General features: G+C 37.3%; 1 protein-coding gene across 2 annotated transcripts in view; it reads right to left on the bottom strand.

Moving 5' to 3' along the window:
- LOC149846367 (cytosolic endo-beta-N-acetylglucosaminidase 1-like) overlaps positions 1 to 14,100 on the bottom strand; it is a 123,443-nt gene extending 109,343 nt beyond the window's left edge. For both annotated transcript variants that reach the window (XM_089996327.1, XM_089996326.1), the window contains exons 1-5: positions 13,713 to 14,100; positions 12,397 to 12,534; positions 10,902 to 11,011; positions 10,700 to 10,811; positions 10,507 to 10,614 (exon numbers count right to left, since the gene is read on the bottom strand). In XM_089996327.1, the coding sequence (XP_089852453.1) occupies positions 10,507 to 10,614; positions 10,700 to 10,811; positions 10,902 to 11,011; positions 12,397 to 12,534; positions 13,713 to 14,057 (813 nt within the window). In that variant the 5' untranslated portion in view covers positions 14,058 to 14,100. The remainder of the gene's footprint in view (positions 1 to 10,506; positions 10,615 to 10,699; positions 10,812 to 10,901; positions 11,012 to 12,396; positions 12,535 to 13,712) is intronic.
- Between the last annotated feature and the right edge of the window lie 5,610 nt (positions 14,101 to 19,710).

The raw sequence follows: 19,710 nt of genomic DNA, 5'->3' as shown, positions 1-19,710 counted from the left end.
TGTACCATCCATCATCTCCCTTGATGAATCGTGAAGGTCGAATGGGTACGATGGGGGTTTCTTAATCGTCGCCCCCATTCTACATGCTCTGGTCTGTTAAACTCACTCGAGCATCTTGCCTATAAAGGCGAGTTGTCACCATTTATGTGATCTCAGCATTGTGCTATATGCACGCTTTGAGGTTGCCACAACTTCATCATCCAAACATCGTAACACCCATGTGACGTACTTGTCCAAAAGTACGGTCGTACCTACCTAGAGGTACAACTACGATGAGAGGGCAATCATTTAATATCTTGCAATTCATTTAGTTCATACATGATACGCATTATTCTTTGAGCATTTGGCCTATGGAGGCTGATATCATTATTTCATTTATTTCAATAAAGTGCTTATTGCACACTTCGAGGTACTCAACGACCTCTCATACTTCTTATCATACTATTTATACCGTACTTGTCTAAAGGTCCGGTTACAATAGCAACTTGTGGGTTTCTCGAAGGATAACCCATCATAGTATTTCATAAAATCAGTAATATACTTGGCATGCTCAATCACTACAAAACAGAAAATCTCAGACAAGTCTTGGGATCGTTGTAGATCCAATCATTTCCTCCGAGTAACCTACTCGGGGTACTTTTAGTTTCATCTAGCAACGCACAAATGGAATATTCATTTTTAAAACAAGATTTTATGCTCGAGAAGTCGGGCCTTGCAACAAGAAGATCATGTTCTCGAGATTTTGGTGTATGTACCCAATTTCGCACCTTTTCGAAAGTCACGAAATATGGTACGCGCACCTTCACACCCTATGAGGCTCACTTGAGGGCGGCAACAAGATCTAACATGTAATAACAACAAAGCATCTATAATGCAATCACAACAGTGAGCAGGTACAGAAACGCAATAATAGGAATCACTGTAGAAATGAGCTTACCCATATAGCATACATCAAGCATGTAATTTTAGAAGAATAGGAACGAGGAAACACAAAACAGGCAATCACAAGTTATATTGTTCTACGTGTAAACATGTATGCAAAATAAATTATTCTATCTCAGAATCCTTATACTTTATTTCATTCGTCGAAAATCCTCGTGCGACTTTCCCCTACCTCAGGAGCCACCTGCCGACCCTCAGGCAGGCACCAAAGGAAAGGGGGAGAAAGGGCGACAGGGGCCGTCGGCCACCTGCCGACCCTCAAACAGGCCCCAAAGGAGAGGTGGAGGGGCGGCAAGGGCCACCTGTTGGACCCCTCCCGCACACAAAGAGAGGGAGGAAGGCGCGATAGGGGAACTGTCGACCTCCCGTCGGCCCTTCGATAACCAATAGGAGAGGGAGGGTGTCGTAGGGGCCACCGCCCCCTGTCGACTCTCTGACAAACCACAAGAGAGAGAGGGAGAGGGGGAGGGCACATGTCGGCCCTCCGACAGACACAGAGGGAGCGAAAGGGCGCAGTAGGGGCCGTTGGCCTCCTGTCGTCCTCCCAGCGAGACAACAAAGGGAGAGGGAGGGCACGACAGGGGCCTGTCGGCCTCCTAACGAGCCATCAGAGAGTGGAAAGAGGGAGGGCACGGCAGGGGCCATCGGCCTCCTGCCAGCCTCCCGACGAGACATCTGAGAGAGGGGAAAGAGGGAGGGTACGGCAGGGGGCATCGGCCTCCTCCCGGACTCCCAGCGAGACAACAGAGAGAGGGAGGAGAACTAGAAGACGAGGGAGAGGAGGAGAAGGGGGAGTCACAGCAGGGGGCCGACAACCTCCTACTGACCTTCCGACAATCGAAGAAGAAGAAGAGAAGAAGGGAAGGACGTACTTGGGAGGGGATCAGCGGCGATGGTCGGTGTTGTCGCGCACAGGGAACGAGAGAGAGGTGCAGGCGTACCGGTGAGGTGGCCGGCCATGGCAACGTCAGGGGTTGCGAGAAGGCGGCGCCGACGCGAGGAGGAGATAGGTGCGTCGATGAGAACCCATCCTCCCCTCTTGCGATGCTCTTAAAGAGCTCGAGGGGGGGGGGGGTGATATGTGGGGAAACCCTCAAGGGTTTCCCTTATCTGGTCGAGGGGGGGAGAAGCGGCACGGGCGGGGTGCGGCGCACAGGGGAGAGGGCTTTCTTAAAAACCCTCACCCTTGCGTCGGGTTTTACAACCCTAACGAGCCCGATTGGGTCCAGACCTGACCTGGGTCCGATTTTTTTTTTTTAAAACGTGGGTTTTACAATTGTAGCTGATTTGTATTGTCGGGGAGCCCTGTATTGCCTGTGCATAGTCACATAGGTGATTGTTGCCAACATTCGTGATTGATCTCTTAATTTGTATTGTCAAGGAGCCCTGTATGGATTGTGCATGATCACAGAGATGATTGCTACTAACATTTGTAATTGTGCTCTTGTTTTAATAGCTGATACACTTAAAGTTTAAGGTTTGGAGGTCTAGAGAGGTGATTGCTTGTGGTGGTCGAACTAGTGTTGAGATTTGAAAATATCATTCATTGTGTTTTTATGGGATTTTCTAAATCTTCAAACTCATTCATGGCAAATGATTATTGAAACACTTTCATGCATTTTGCATTAATATGCTTTAAAAGCATGATTAAGGATATTTAAAAATTATTCCATGCATAAATTTGATTATTGCTTTATCAAGCATATTTTATACAAAAACTCATCTATGGCCCTAAGTGGTCTATGTGTATGTGTTTATGTGATTAATGTAATGAGATATTGCGGAAATATAAAGAGTGCATACAAGCACTTACAACAATGAATAAAAGAGACAATATCACAAGTCCACAAAGGGACAATACAAGCACAAGCCTTTAAGAAGGCAACAATATAAAAAGCCTCTTATTGAGAAGAGAGAAAAGCTCTCAAAGATAAGAATACACAAGGGGTTCACCCCTATTTATACAAGAGGAAGAGGAGGAAAAAGGAGGGCCAAAGGGCCTCAAAAGAAGAGCCAAAAGAGGGCTCCCATAGAGTCATTGGGAGCCCCCAACGGTCACATTTGTGACTGTTGGGGGCTCCAACGACTCTATGTTGGAGCCCCTTTAGGTCCTCAAAAAAAAAATAAAAAAGAATTTAAAAAAACAAAAATAAAAATTACATTTAGACAAAAAGGAAAAATAGTTGTTTTCTAAAACAACTATGTGAAATTACAAAAATACCCCTATCGGGTATTGATGTAATATACAGCATATATATATATATTAGATACATTTTAACATCTCCCCTCAAACTTTACGAGGGAATGACGGAAAGTTTGCCAAGAAGAAATATGAAGCGAGAAGCCGGAAGAGCTTTAGTGAAGAAGTCCGCCAACTGATATTCTGAAGTGACATATGGCAGAGCAATAGTTCCTCGTAAGAATTCATCACGAACATAGTGGCAATCAATTTTGATATGTTTTGTACGTTCATGAAAAGTATGATTGCTCGCAATATAGATGGCACTCTTGTTGTCGCAACATAGCTTTGAGGCTTCGGTAATATCAACGCCCATGTCTTTAAGCAAACTGTGAAGCCATACAAGTTCCATTGTCGTGGTTGTCATAGCCCGGTACTCAGCTTCAGTGGATGACAGTGAAACTTTCTGTTGCTTCTTGCATCGCCAGGCAAACAAAGAGTCCCCTAAAAAAACACAAAAACCAGTAGTTGAGACTCGATCATTGGGATTACCTCCCCAATCCGCATCAGTATAAGCAAGAAGATTCAAGGAAGAAGAGGATGATAGAAATAGCCCTTTATTGATGGTATTCTGAATGTAGCGGATGATTCGGAGAACAGCACTCATATGCACAGTTGTAGGAGCATGTTGAAATTGACTAACTGAGTGAACCGCATGCGTGATATCTGGTCTGGTGATGGTTAAATAGGTAAGAGATCCAATGAGTTGTCTGTAAGGTGTGGGATCCTCCAGAAGAACCCCATCTTCTAACCGCAATTTGGCATTAATAACATCGGGAGTCTCTACTTTCTTATCATCAGAGATCTCAGACTTAGAACATATATCTGCAGCAAGCTTCATCTGTGACAAAATATATCCTCCAGGAGAATATGCAACCTCAATTCCAAGAAAATATCTGAGAAAACCTAAGTCAGACATATCAAAATTATCTTTTAACATATTTTTAACATTGATAATACTATTTTGATCATTCCCAGTGATAATCATATCATCAACATAAAGCAACAAAATTACGATACTAGAACATGCATGTTTAACAAAAAGAGCAGTGTCAGTATAACAAGAATGAAATCCTAACTTTATCATGATATCACTGAAACGATCATACCAAGCCTTAGGGGCTTGTTTAAGACCATACAATGCCTTCAAAAGTCGAAGGGTTTGACCTTGCTTGATATTTATTCCGGGTGGCGGATTCATATAAACTTCTTCACTTAAACTTCCATTTAAAAAAGCATTTTTTACGTCACGTTGATAAATAGGTCATTTTTTTGTTGATGCGACAGCTATTAAGGTCCTGACACTAGTCATTCGAGCTACGGGAGCGAATGTTTCTTCGTAATCAATGTCATATTCTTGGGAGTATCCCTTAGCAACTAATCTAGCTTTATATCGCTCTAAAGAGCCATCGCTTTTAGTTTTAACTTTGAAGACCCAGCGACAACCAATAGGTTTTTTGTGTGAGGGTAGATTAACTATTTCCCAAGTATTGGCCTTTTTTAAAGCATTTAGTTCAACTTGCATTGCTTCAACCCAATGAGGTATAGATTTGGCTTGATTATAGTGGGCCGGTTCAAAATAAGAGTGTAGAGTTATCAAACATGCCTGATAGTTGGGAGTTAAGGAATCATAGGATACAAACCTATTTGGGGGTATTGATATTCTAGAAGAATGCCTAACTTGTGGTTCCTCAGTGGATTCAGAATTTTTAGAGTATTTTTCGAGGGCACTAATAGGTTTTTCTTGATTTCTTCTTGAGTAAACATTTATATTGGTATCACTATCATGAACATTTATATTTGAATCACTATCATTTGAGAGTGTTATGTCAAGAGGGGATACCTCACGAGTATCATCTATGTTTTCAAGAAAATCTTCTTGTATGTCATCAATAAAATCATATAAGAATATATAATCAATTTCATTTGTTTCTTCTATTTTATCAAAACCGTTTTCTTCTTCTAGAAATGTTACATCTTTTGAAACATATAGTTTATCATTCTTAAAATCATAACATCTATACCCTTTTTTATTTTCACCATATCCGAAAAATACACATTCAATTGCTTTTGGAGATAACTTATCCCTTTTATGTAGTAGGACAAAACATTTGCAACCAAAAATACGAAGATGATTAAAATCGGGTGAAAACTTAAAGAGTTTTTCATAGGGAGAAGCATTTTTTAACTTAGAAGAGGGCATTCTATTGATTAGGTAGGTTGAGGTTAGAACGGCTTCGGCCCAAAACTTCTTTGGAATATTCCTAGACACAAGTAATGTTCTAGCGGTTTCTATAATGTGCCTATGTTTCCTTTCCGCTAGGCCATTTTGTTGAGGAGTCCTAGGACATGACTTTTGATGGCAAATGCCATTTTGGGTTAAATAGTTTTGGAATTCGTGAGATAAGTATTCGCCACCGGAATCGGATCTTAAAATAAATATGTTACTTTGAAATTGATTTTGAACATTTTTATGAAAATCTTTAAAGAAAGTAAATACTTTCAACTTATGACTAAGGAAATAAATCCAAACATACCGAGTAAAGTCATCAATAAATGTAACATAATATGAATAGCCCCCTTTAGACATAACCGGAGAAGGCCCCCAAACATCCGAATGCACCAATTCAAAAGGCCTTGATGAGAGAAAAGTTCTACTTGGAAATGGAAGACTTCATTTTTCAAAAAATGCAATCTTTGCAATTAATTTATTTTTCCTTACAAAATTTGTTTCCAAAAGGAAAGAGGTACATTTTGGAATAACTTGGATGACCAAGTCTTTTATGCCAAGTTTTCATGTTTTTTTCTTGGACATAAGAACAAAAAAAGTTTGTAGGGAAATCAAGATGGTCCATATAATAGAGGTCTCTCTTTCTATGGCCTTGCCCAATCCGCTTCCCGGACCGGAGATCCTGCACAAAGCAACCATTAGATGAGAAAGATATTTCACATCCATGGTCGGCAATTTGAGAAACCGAAAAAAGGTTTAAATTTAGTTTGGGAACAACTCTTACTTTTAGAACACAAAAATTTTATGAATCTTTAAAAAAACCAATACTTGAAATTTTCAAAAAAATTCCATCGGCCGTAGAGACACAAGAGTCCTTTGAATTGGTGCAAACATCACTAAGTGCATTTTCATGAGGGGTCATATGAAAAGAAGCTCTGGAATCAAGGATCCAAGAATACATACCGGGTGATGATGTTGAAGCAATAGCCGCACCCGATGTGGAGGAAGAAACTTTTAGCATTTGTTGGAGAGCCATAGATATTTGTCCAAGAGTTTCTTTAATGTCATTGTTCTTGCCTTCATCTTCTTTGGTGGTGGTTTCTTCAAGAGAAGCCACTTTAGGCTTGAAGGTTCCAATAAGCTTTGGACAAGCGGGTCTAATGTGTCCCGGCTCATTGCAATAATGACAAACAATCATTTTTCTTCCTCCATTGTAGTTCCCTTGTTTCCCAAAATGAGGAGGCTTATAGGTTCTAACATTGTTACCCGGTTTGGATACGGCAAGGACTTCATCAACATGCTTACTCATGCCAAGCCTTGTCTCCTCTTGAGTGATTTCGGCGATAGCGTCCTCAATAGGAGGAAAAATAGATCTATTGAGAAGTGAAGATCTCACTTGCTCAAATTCAGGACGTAGCCCAAAAAGAAATTGAAACAATCGCTCTTGTTCCATTTGTTTTTGCCTTAAATCAATATCTTCCATAGAAACCCATTTTGGCTCCAAGAGAGCCAATTCATCCCATAGTGGGTTTAGGGCACTATAGTAGTCTTGAATGCTAGAATCACCTTGCTTGGTGGTTCTAATCTTTTCTTGCAAGAAGTATGCTCTTGCAAGATCCTTTTGGGTATACATACCCCTCACAAAGGACCAAGCCTCATTGGCTCTACGAAATTTAGCTATATTATCACATACCTTAAGTTCCACATTGTTCATAAACCACGCAAGGATTTTTGCGTGATTGTTTTCCCAATCTTCCACTTCCTTTTGGTGACTTTCAATGGCCTTGAGGCGAGCATCTCCCTCAAGAGCCTTTTCTTGACCTTCTTCCATCTTCGTGAGCATAAGCTTCGGTTCCGGAACGGTCCCCATGACAAAACCCCAAAGCTTCTTTCGTTTGAGATTATTCTCCATAGCCGATGCCCACATCATATAATTCTTTCCATTGAGCTTGAAAGATAGGTCAATCTTTGTCTCCATGATGTTGCCAAGAAGTGAGAAGATGTTCACAAAATATGAGATACACGAACCATACCTTTCCTTCAAGAATCGAGTGGCTCTGATACCATGTAATGAGATATTGCGGAAATATAAAGAGTGCATACAAGCACTTACAACAATGAATAAAAGAGACAATATCACAAGTCCACAAAGGGACAATACAAGCACGAGCCTTTAAGAAGGCAACAATATAAAAAGCCTCTTATTGAGAAGAGAGAAAAGCTCTCAAGGATAAGAATACACAAGGGGTTCACCCCTATTTATACAAGAGAAAGAGGAGGAAAAAGGAGGGCCTTAAAAGGAGAGCCAAAAGGGGGCTCCCATAGAGTCGTTGGGAGCCCCCAACGGTCACATTTGTGACCGTTGGGGGCGCCAACGACTCTATGTTGGAGCCCCTTTAGGTCCTCAAAAAAGAATAAAAAAGAATTTAAAAAAACAAAAATAAAAATTATATTTAGACAAAAAGGAAAAATAGTTGTTTTCTAAAACAACTATGTGAAATTACAAAAATACCCCTATCGGGTATTGATGTAATATACAGCATATATATATATATATATATTAGATACATTTTAACAATTAATTCACAAGTGGACTTTGTGCTAAGCCCGTAAGAGGCACTTTCTTATTCCTATTCTTGTTCTTGTTCTTGTTTGACTAATGCTTTTCTAAAATATTTCATTAGTGAAATTATATGTTTTTGTGTTGTGTGTGCCCATAGAGACTATTATGTGCATTTGTTATGCTCTTGAGATTGTTGACCCTTTGTATCAAGGGTATCATATTTTGGTGAATTAATGTTTTTTAGCACTCAAAATAGTGTTGTTGATGCTTGGAAGCTCCTCTTGTATTTGTGTTGAACCTCATTGTGATCATTTTTGTATTTCTGCTTATATTGCTTTCTAAGCATTTGAATGATATATTATTTTTACTTTGTGAATTGTTTGTGTAGTCCATAAGTGATCCTTTCAGTTATATTACTTCTAAACTGAAATTGAACTATATGTGTATTTGGCATCTCTCAAATCTTTGTTGAGAGATTGAAATTATTTTTTATCTTCCACTGTGTGAAAATGTTTTGTGATTCAAACTCTTTTGTGAGTTATTTCTTTAATGATCGTGTCTTTTATGTGATAAATATATGAGAATTGAATTTAAATAATGCATGTTTTCATGTATATATTATCGTATTTGAAATTAATTTCTTAAAATAGTTTTTATATATTGCATGTGTGCTTGACCATCCTCTCTCCATAATATATAATTAATTAATCTTTTTATGATATATATGTGTATAGTTATGATATTTTGTGATCTCTATTTACAAGTTCTCAAGCTTTGATGATATTGAAAATCCTAAAGACCATTTTAGAGCATATATTTGAAGATCAAGAGCACCCCATAAGAAAGCCGTGAATGGAAGATCTTGATGAAGACAAATGATGATATTTTATGTAAAGGGTTGTGTTAAGATTAATGTATTCTTTTGTATATATACCCATACATACGTGTGTGTGTATATATATTGCACATATACATGTGTATGTATATATCTTTATATATATACTATTTGTATATATTTAAATATTATATATATAATATATAATTATATATATTATGTATATATATTTATTATAAATATATATACATAGGGGACTAAGTCAAACAAGTTGACTTAGTCTCAACGGCTAGAATTCTAGCCGGTGGGAGGTCTCCCTCTTACGTTATTTGAGAGGGTTTCTTCCCTCTGTTCCTTCACTTCTTCATCTCCTCTATAAAAAGGGATGTGTGTGTACATGTAAGGGTGAGAGAGTGATGGGCAGTATGTATAGTGTTATTCATTCACCAATGTAATTTCTTTTTTGTATTTCTAATGTCCATTATGAATAGAGTTATTCATTCACATATGTATCCAAAGGTATAATGATTCGATTCTTGGAGTTCATGGAGTACATTGGAATCCATACCATTAAATATATATACATAATATATATATATATATACAAAAGGATACATCAATCTTAACAACCTACACACATTTCTTATTGTTTTTAAGCTCAACAAAAAATTAAATTTCACTCATTTATATGAACATTCTATCTTAGTTACAGAGGGTCCGTCAGCATCACAGTTGACTTTTCAAAACCAAAATTGTTTTATTTTTATATTTACCATAAAACTGGTCACATGTTTAGCATCAAATTTATTTCATTGACCTCTTATTATTTCTAAAAGTATGAATATACACTTGTAAAGAGGCAAATCTTTTTTAGGAAATGTTTTCCAGTACAACGACTCAAATTCAAGGTGTTGCTGAAATGCCTTTTCTTTCTGATGGTCAAGATTGGGAGTAGCCCTCATGGAATTCAAACCCGAGACCACTAACTAGGATAATGAAACACTGCAACCCTCAACAATCCCAGCATCTTATGAAATCTAGCTTGTAGATTTGATCTTTAGGCTAGATTTGGGAGCTAGAGATTACAAATCTCATCATTACAAAACTCTACCGTCATTTTTTTGAAAAAAAGATTGCACAGAATCACTTTTCCAAAACCTAAAGAGGAAAATAAAAGCATATGACTTGCAATTTGTCTAGCTGACTAAATCCAATTTGAAAGTATATCTATTTGTTTGATTTTGACCATGCGTGCCAAGTTGTGATAATTCAGAGTTGGTAGAAAATCTAGTGGCATTATTTTCAAAATTAAATAAAATTATCATACATGAAAAGCCACTATTGATGATCCATCTCAAGGTTTACACTCTTGTTCCTAATCTCCAAGAGACATGATCGAGGTTTTTTAATCCTTTCTTGACATGAATATACAACACTAGTTTTCTAGACTAGTAGCATGTCTTGTTGATAGACAAGAAAATTGAAAAGAAAGCATAGTGCAATTTGAGTCAACATAGACTCTCAACAAAATGCAGCATTTCTCTGTAGCCATTAGATAGGAATGCAACCATCCTTAAGAATATATAAGCTGCTACATTAGGTAAACGGGACTAATACCACCCACCATCACCAGGAATGTTTTACTTGCTTATTATAAAGTAAGCATAATTCATTCTGGGCTTGTGATGCCAACGTACATTCCATTGTCCACCACCATAGGTACCTCTTCCAAATACATCGATGCCCATGTATACATCATAATTTCTCTCACCAGCTATGATAGCTGACTGTTTGGCATAGTCTTCCTACAAATTATTAAAAGAAAATGTAAGATTATTGGAAAAAATGGAATCTGGAACAAAATAAAGTGAAGTTAAACAAAGTAGTTACCTGCCATGAATAGTTGACAAATATTCCATCGCACAAATCAAAGAATGGCTTATTCATTGCATTTAGTTCATTTTGCCAAAATAGATTTCCATTTACTGTCACAGCATCATACCTATTACCAGAGGTGAGAATATCCAATCAGATATGACACACAAAACAGTATACCAACCAATAAGAGTAAATGGAACCCCATAAAACCCACCATATAACCAGTGATCCCGGCACAGAGGCGTGCATGGTCTGACCTAAATGCTTAACAAATTCCTTCATCTTAGGAATTTGACTTGAGGTTAGGTTTACCTCCATGTTGATCTATAATGAGACAAGAAAACTGATGTCAGGATAAGGAGAACATGTGCATAGAAAAATACAAATGTAGACATTGTTTTTTCAGTCTATGCTTGCTTGATTGATTAATTATAAATGAAGTAGCATGATTTATACAAGAGGCACAGTGTGGTGTATGTCTTTTGCAACTTATTTAGCCAAACTAAAGAAAGTTAAATGAGAACTGCAGTTATAGAGGAGAATTTTGAAGCACAAGGTTTAAGAGTCAACAACACAAAAGCAAAATATATGAGTGCAAGTTTAGTCAAGAGGCTAGTGAAAAGATGTTAGGGTTAACATAGGGTTATAACATGAATCTCAACTTCTGTTTATTTCATTGTTTATCCCAAATTTGAAGGCGTGCTGGTCCACTTTTATGTTTTTTCTAATTAATATCTACATTTTTCTCAATTGTTGGTTTCATTCATTATTTAATCATTTTTTTCTGTTTGTAAATGATAAAGGTTAAACCAAACCCAGGTTCAACAATTATATTTTCTAGATTTGGACTGTACAAGCATTTAGCTTGTTTTCTTTCTCAAGGTGCTTTTCTTATATCCTATTTCGAAAGAATATAAAACACCTAAGAGAGAGAGAGAGAGAATGGTTGTGTTTGTGTGTGTATAAAACAAGGCACAAAGATGATGATGATGATGATGTGTGTGTGGGTATGTGTGTAAAAAAAGGCACAAAAATGATGAAGATGATGGTAAGAACTTTGGCTAGTGCAGAATAAAATCTAAGAGCATAAATCAATGTTAGTGATAGTAAATCCAACCATATAGGTGTAAAAGAAGAAACTAGAAACTTGATATTGCATAAATCTCCTCGGCATGTACAGATGAACATGTTCATGCATGCACTCTTTTGCATGTCCACACACCTTTATCCTTTGTTATTTTATTATAGGTAGTTCTGAATCACACCTAGGTCAAGAATTACATTTTTCGAGATTTCGATAATGCATGTGTTTGTTTTTTTTTCCAATGTAATTTCATGTTCATTTGTTTTGAAATCGAACCTTATTTGTTTTGGGCACTATATGTTAAGAAATAGTTTGAACCACACCTAGAAATGCATGCTCTCAATAACTTTGCTCGATAATATTTCAAAACCCGGTAACTGACACAATCAACCAATTGATTCATTAGATCATGCTGCTATTTGATGAATTAATATGCACATATAGTTATTTATAGCAACAAATTTGCCTGCTCTTAGAAAAATCATGTTTTTTTTTCGGACCCGTTATAACCACTTGTTCGAGGCCGCCATTTGTTCTTGTACAAGATCCAAGTTGATGAAATAGTTCATAAAAAAGAGTAAATATACTTGGAGGCCAAGCAGAAGCATTTATAACCAACGCTTACCAGCCACCCATCAAAGCCCAATTTTTCAGCAAGTTCTGACAGTCGCTCTGCATACATCCTAGCAGATTCATTTGTTGCCAGCAAAGAATTACAAACAGCTATCCCTTCATTCCACTCCGCAATGAAGGTACCCAAAACCTTGAGAGTCAATATTCACACATTAGCTCCCACTAAATAACCAAATACCACCAATGAAACCGAAAGGAATTAAGGCTCATTCATATGCACATTAAATACATCCAAAAAAAAAATCCAAACCTTTTATTGGCCAAAGATCCAGAACCCAAAATTAACAAAAGATTTATTCTATTAGAACCCATGTGATAGGTCAATGATCATCAAATAGAAAGCAAAAGAATTCAAGGACAATTTCCTTATATCCATTTCAAAAAATTTACCTCAACAGAAATTTTCCATATTTTAGCAGAAGGAAACACTAACTCATCATAAAACAAATATAATGAAAGGCAAGAAAAAAATAAAAAATAAAAAGACTAACTATAGACATAGACGATATAGATATTAGCACTAACGAGAGAACTGTCTAAACCATCAGAAAGCAAATATTCTGCTCGAATAACAGGATATGAGAACCACAAATCAGGAGTAGGCGGTAGCTGCCTACCATTTTTTTGCCTACCGCCAGCTTACTGAGCTTTTGAAGGTGTTTTTTCCATGTTTTGCTCATTTCTAACCGTAAAGATGTGGTCTACATGATTGATTTTACAGGAATCGACTCTTGGATAATTTTCCACCGATGTTGCTTCCAAATCAAGGAAGCTGAAGGCTTCCTCGATGGATTCTTCGTTGCCTGCATTTGATTGACGTAGTCAGTAGCTAGCTCCTTTCTGATTCCTACTTAAGGTATTAACCAACCGAACAACCATCCGCCCTTGAGCCCTTCTTTCAGACAGGATTAGATATTTCATTCCTCTGCTCAGGGGGAATCAAAGAAGTAGCCAGTCTAGTAAGAGCTGACTTCTCGACTCTTGAACTTTCCCTATAAGACCCTTTCAGTAAAAAATGAAAAAAAAAATCAATGTTTTTTTATCGGAAAACATGATCCGTTTCCTAGCAAATCGACCATGCGAACACATATGCAGGGTCATATTTACAAAAGAACCACCCGGCAACACCTGTTCGCGGACGGTAGGCCAGAAACGTGGTAGGCAGCTTCCACTTTTCCCACAAATCCGTATATAAAGATAAGAAATGCGGAAACAACAAATATCCAAGTTAGGAAAAATGGATCGATATCAGAACCTTAAATCAAAATCTTGAAAAAAAAAAGAACAGATGAACGGGAGAGCAGATACCTTGACTCCATGACGGTGAGCAGTGTTAGTCCAACAAGGTGGTGGCATAGTGACGAGATGATGAGAAAAGTAGACGAAGACGTCGATCAAGTACCAATGCCAGATGGCGTAAGCATCGCCGTTGGAGTTCCCCTGAACCCACTTGTCGTCCAAGTACCCGCCGGCCATATCATGGCAGACCAGCAGCTTGCGCCGCTTCTCCATGCCATGAGCGGCGGACGGTGGCAAAGGAACGGTGGCCTTGTTGAAGGGGAAGTGGAAGGAGTTGAAGTACGTCCTCCGCTCCAAATCCTTGAGTTTCTTGATGGGGGCCGAGATGGGTACCGATGGTTTCGATGGATCCATCTTGTCGGAAGTTGGTGGAAGTCGGAAGTCGGAGAAGAAACGATGCGACTTCTGGTCCCAAGGGGAGGGTGGTGTGTGTTCTCCCTTAAACGCGGGTTCCTGTATGTACGGAGGAACATCTTGGGACTCGTAATAATTCATATGTCAATGTTGTTCACTTTATAATAAAATAGTATATAAAAAAAATAGATATACTTTTAACAAAAATGTTCTCTCCTACGATAGATATGGATTGGACAAAAATGTTCTCTCGCTCTTTATATATACATTTGCATGTTTAGTTTTGTTGTAGCACATAAAAAAGAAGAGGAGAATGTGAAGTAAAGAAAGTCACTTGTTAGATAAAAATCTTTTTTTGGTTCGTTCCTACCTCGTGGAGATAACTATAAATCGAACGACTGATTCGATCATTAGTGGGCGTCAAGAAGGATTTGTCGGCCATCTCTTTTTACAGTCTTCTCTTCTTCTTCATTTTCGTTTGGCAGTATGTAAAAAGTAATGAAGTACAAACATTCCAACAAGTGTCATTAAAGCATCGTGAGTACCTTTTCATGTCATCGTGCTATTGTTGAAGAACGTATATCGTCGTGAGTGTCATTAAGGCGTTTTGTTATTCCAAGTAGATTTTATCGTTTCAACGGTGGGAAACTTGAAGACATTTATAAGACGCTAGGACCTGTTGACAAGAATGCGTTATTACAGATGCGAGCAAGGGCCTCTACCCCATCCGGTATCGTCCATTCACTCAGTATATGCAATGTAACACAAATTACGATTGTAGTACATGTATATCAATTTGTAAGATATTGTTTTGTTTGTAATATATTATGTTGAATTATCGTATATTGATTTATAAGATATTATGTGTTTTCTAGTTTCAATTTGTGAAATATTGTTTTGTTTGTTGATATTGATTTATAATATTATGTTGAATTGTCGTATATCGATTTATAAGCTATTATGTGTTTTCTAGTAACACTTTGTGAGATATTGTTTTGTTTGTTAATATCGATTTGTAATATATTATGTTGAATTGCCGTATATCGATTTGTAAGATATTATGTGTTTTCTATTATCGATTTGTGACATATTGTTTTGTTTGTTAATATCGATTTGTAATATATTATGTTGAATTGTCGTATATCGATTTGTAAAATATTATGTATTTTTTTTTGTCGATTTGTGAGATATTGTTTTGTTTGTTAATATCGATTTATAATATATTATGTTGAATTGTCGTATATCGATTTGTAAGATATTATGTATTTTCTACTATCGATTTAGGAGATATTGGTTTGTTTGTTACTATCGATTTGTAATATATTATGCTGAATTATCGTATATCAATTTGTAAGATATTATGTGTTTTCGAATATCGATTTGTTAGATATGGTGTTGTTTGTTAATATCAATTTGTAAGCTATTATGCTTAACTAATCGATAGTCGTTGTTAGATGCATCTTGAATAAATTGTAGTAAACGTATGCGCTGGCTAACACAAATTGATATTTTGCACATGACAGTGTTGAGCATATCAACTAGTTGCAGTGAAGATGACGTATCTCGATCATTGGAAAGTCATGGAGCAACGGACATCCGTACTATCGACGCACCTGAAAAATTGAATATGTGCACTAATGATGCACATGATAAGAAGGGTGCAGGCATTGGATTCAATCTTGACTTGAATATTCCAGCAGACGAATTGCAATTTGATAATGAGGTAGACGATCATGACAGTGCACTTGACAAAGGTGCAGGCACTCAAGTCTACATGATAGTACACTTGACTATGTTCCTGTAGAGGGAATGCAATTTAATAATGAGGAAGCTGCATACAAATTTTATAATCATTATGCCTTAAAAATTGGCTTTAGTGTTAGAAGGTATTCTTGGGCAAAAAATGTACAAGGTATCGTGGTGAGAAAGGCATATGTTTGTTCAAAGCAAGGTTGAAAGAAGTCAACTGAAAATCCAACAAAGAGCAAGCCAGATTCAAGATGGGGTTGTCCAGCGAGAATGGTGTTACGAAGACTTCCGAATAGAAAATATGTAGTTCGTACTTTAATCAATGATCATAACCATGAATTAGTCGTTTCATTTATGACTCCTATGTTAAGGTCACATCGTAAAGTAAGTGCAGCGCATTCTGCAATTGCTGAAATAACTGATACTGTCGGCATTGCACTAAGGAAGACATATAATTTTTACGTGCACGTAGATGGTGGTCGTGAGAATGTACCATGCACACCTATGGATCTAAGAAATTACTTGAGAAGGAAGAGGTCAGAAAACATGAAGAATGGAGGAATATGATATAACATTCATTCTAAACACCAACAGTGCAAAAATGTGTACACTATGATAGTAAAAAACCTTCTGAATTCCCATATTATTTAAGCATTTGTTGTTTAAAGATCGCACACAAATCTTTGTTGCTCAAAAGAATTAAATTTATGTATAGTTATACTCTTAAGACCATAGTCAAGTTGCCACGATTCATTAACATGTAGCAGTCTTATGATAGCTAAGACTAGGCCTAAGAAGGTCTTAAAAAGCCTTGCCACTGCCTCTGTGCAGTCTACCACCATCCGTGGTTGAAGTCAAAGTGACTCATCCGACAGTGTACAAGAGGGTGCAAAAGTTTATGTTGTACACAATGTCTGTTAGCCATTAAAATGTTCGGCCAACTGTACATTTTAAAAATCATCTCCCATACGAATAATAGGTTAGAACGTTCTATTCATCAACTTTGCTTGATATTATAATAACTTATTTTTTTGTATTGACTTGTTGATAGACTGGTTGCACTACTTCAGCAAAACCTCAGACCAATTAATTTATAGGATACTTGAAAAACATATCACGAATTCATTGGCCAAAAAGAAAACAAACCATTCATGATTTCTCACCATCTTACTAATGTCGCAACTATGAGCATTCCAAGAACTTCTTAAACAGTAACATGTATAACCATTGTGAATGTAACAGAATAGTTTTACTTCATCTTCATCATAGTAACCGAAATAGAAAATAACTTAACAGTAGTCAGCAACAACAAAGGAGCTGAAAATCCTCTACTAATGAACACACAAAAAGGTGATCCTTGAAACTTGAAACAAAATTACAAGATCTAATGAACTTATCAAAAACAAACCATTACGAACAAGGATATTTCTATCCAGAGCAAAAATATAAAATAACAAACTGATAATTTCTTTAAGCACCCCTACGATCTATGTAAAGTTGGCAAAAGGTCCTTTATATTCAGTAAAAGAAATCACAACACACATGGTTTACTTTCGTTGGTGAGCATTATGGTTTACCCATGTGCTTCATGGGATATGCTTACATGTTTCTCACCTATCGCAATAGTGATGCTAAGACAAACTCTTGATAATGTAATCATCTAAAAATGACATTAACAAAGATATATGCTACTCCAACAAGGAAACTAATTGGTTCATGAAAGAGTCTGAGTATCACGATTTCACATAAATGTGTTCATATCCAGTAGCAAAACACAATGGTAGATTAGCAGATTTTCAACTTGCGGTCATTTGCATAATAATGAACCTTAACACTAAGTCTGAGTTGCTGAAATTCAGATTGCAAACTGTCAGTCAAGGGTGCATCACATTTAGAATGATAAATAACATTAGCGCTAAGTCGGAGTTCAATAGAACTCAAGCTTCAACTATTAGTGAAGGTTTGCATCCCATTTGAATTGAAACTTAACGTTAATATGAAGTCTGAGTGCACTGAAACTCAGATTGTAAACTATCCAGCTACATATATATATATATATATATATACATATATATTCTATTTAAAAATTGTGTGTAATCATTCTTTTCTCATATCACTCATTTTGGGTGTTAAATGCCACAAAAATTTGACCAAACATTCAACATTTAGACGACCTATGCATCCAGAATTTTTTTTCTTTTATTTTAAAAACCCACCAAGACTAATACCTACGGTTGAGTGTATATGCACGGGAAACAGGAACTACAGTGGGTGGCAGATTGATTAGTGCAGGGTATAGGTCGATTGGTCTGACCTAAGCCTTCTGAGGATAGCAAGCAACCCGCTTGCACGTAAATACCCTGGTTCTTACGAGTATGCATCAATGAAAATAATGACTACACAACAGGGATATGCACACTGCATAGATTGAAATCACTGGTACACTCATGGAAACATGAACAAGAAAGGAAAACATTTTTGTAATATAATATTGATAGGTATTCTAATATTCAATCTGATATAGGTATCCCATGGCGCAATGCAAATACATAAAGAGAATATGCTCCTACCTGGTTCGGAGGTTCGAGCCGGTGGAGATGGCATCACCTCTTCTCGGTTGGAGCTCCACATAAGGCGAGGAAGAGAGCTCCCTCACGTCAACAATGGTGGCTTAGGGAATAGAGAGAGAGAGAGAAAATGGTGGTAAGGATTGGGTTAGATAAAACATGGAGAGAGGAAGATGTTGAAAAGAGAAAAGGTCGGATGGAGTGGGAAGGACTTGCTCTTTGCCCTTTTTTTTTGTCCAAAGCCTTCATTGCCACCTTCCCAAACGGTTGCTCAACATTTATTATTTTTCTTGAAACTGACCTCCCCCTTGAAGACCTTGTAATTGCTCCCCCCAATTTGAAAACCGTGAGGCCTTTCACCTTCCCATCCTTGACCCCCCCCCCCTTCCCTTCCCAAAAGAGGTGGTTGGATTCCCATTTTGGACCACCCGTTCAACTCTCCAAAACATTCAATAAAGGAAAATATTAGTCTAGTTTCTATATGTGTGGTAACTCACCTTGATTGCCTCTTTTTTTTTTTACTTCCTTACAAAAAAAAGGCCTAGCCTCCCAAATTGAATTCCAAGAGCCCTATTCAATGCTCTTAGTTGGGCTTCCCATTTGGGAAAAACGCCCAGCCCATCTTACCTTGAAAACATGTTTTCCTATTAAAGTCACTTTAAAAAAAATCCGTTGGTTATAATGTATTTAAAAAAAAAAATCCTTGGCACACCAGGGGATTTGAATTAGGGTCCCCTTCTGTAAGGGGTAACGAGCCCCACCAGTGTGCCATACACAATTTCGTTGCATATCTTTGCAACAAAATTTTATTTAACCACTTATAGACGTCTGGTGGATTTTTCCAAAAACGATGTCTTAGGTATTTATTTCTTTTTGTCTTAGTAACAAACCTCCTTAATTGAGGTCTTGAAACTCCCTACCCAAATTTCGAAATTTGGGTGGCTCATTATTTTCTTTGTTTTAAGACCTCCCCCATTAAGGTCTTAATGAAGGAGTTATTACACCATTTGAATTTTTTTACAAAATTTGTCTTTAATAAAAAGATAACGGTGCACAAAGGGATTTGAACATAAGTTCTCTTCCCTAAGTGGTAATGAGCCCCATCAGTGTGCCACCTCTTGTTTCGTTGCATACTCTTGCAATCGTAATCCTTTTATCCTCTTTGGACGTAATTTACAAAATGACGGCTTTTAACAAAATTTCTGGCCTACACGAAGATTCGACTCACGTTCTCTTCCTGTTAAGGCAACCAACCATACCAGTGCGCCAACTCTTACTTGGTTGCACTTCTTTGCGACTAAAACTACTTCAATGATGAGCGATGTTCGATATCACGT

Source organism: Nuphar pumila, chromosome 2, assembly GCF_984573655.1.
Source record: "Nuphar pumila chromosome 2, dmNupPumi1.hap1.1, whole genome shotgun sequence".
Taxonomy (NCBI): domain Eukaryota; kingdom Viridiplantae; phylum Streptophyta; class Magnoliopsida; order Nymphaeales; family Nymphaeaceae; genus Nuphar; species Nuphar pumila.
Note: the sequence above shows the minus strand (reverse complement) of the source record. Positions and strands in the feature narration are given on the sequence as shown.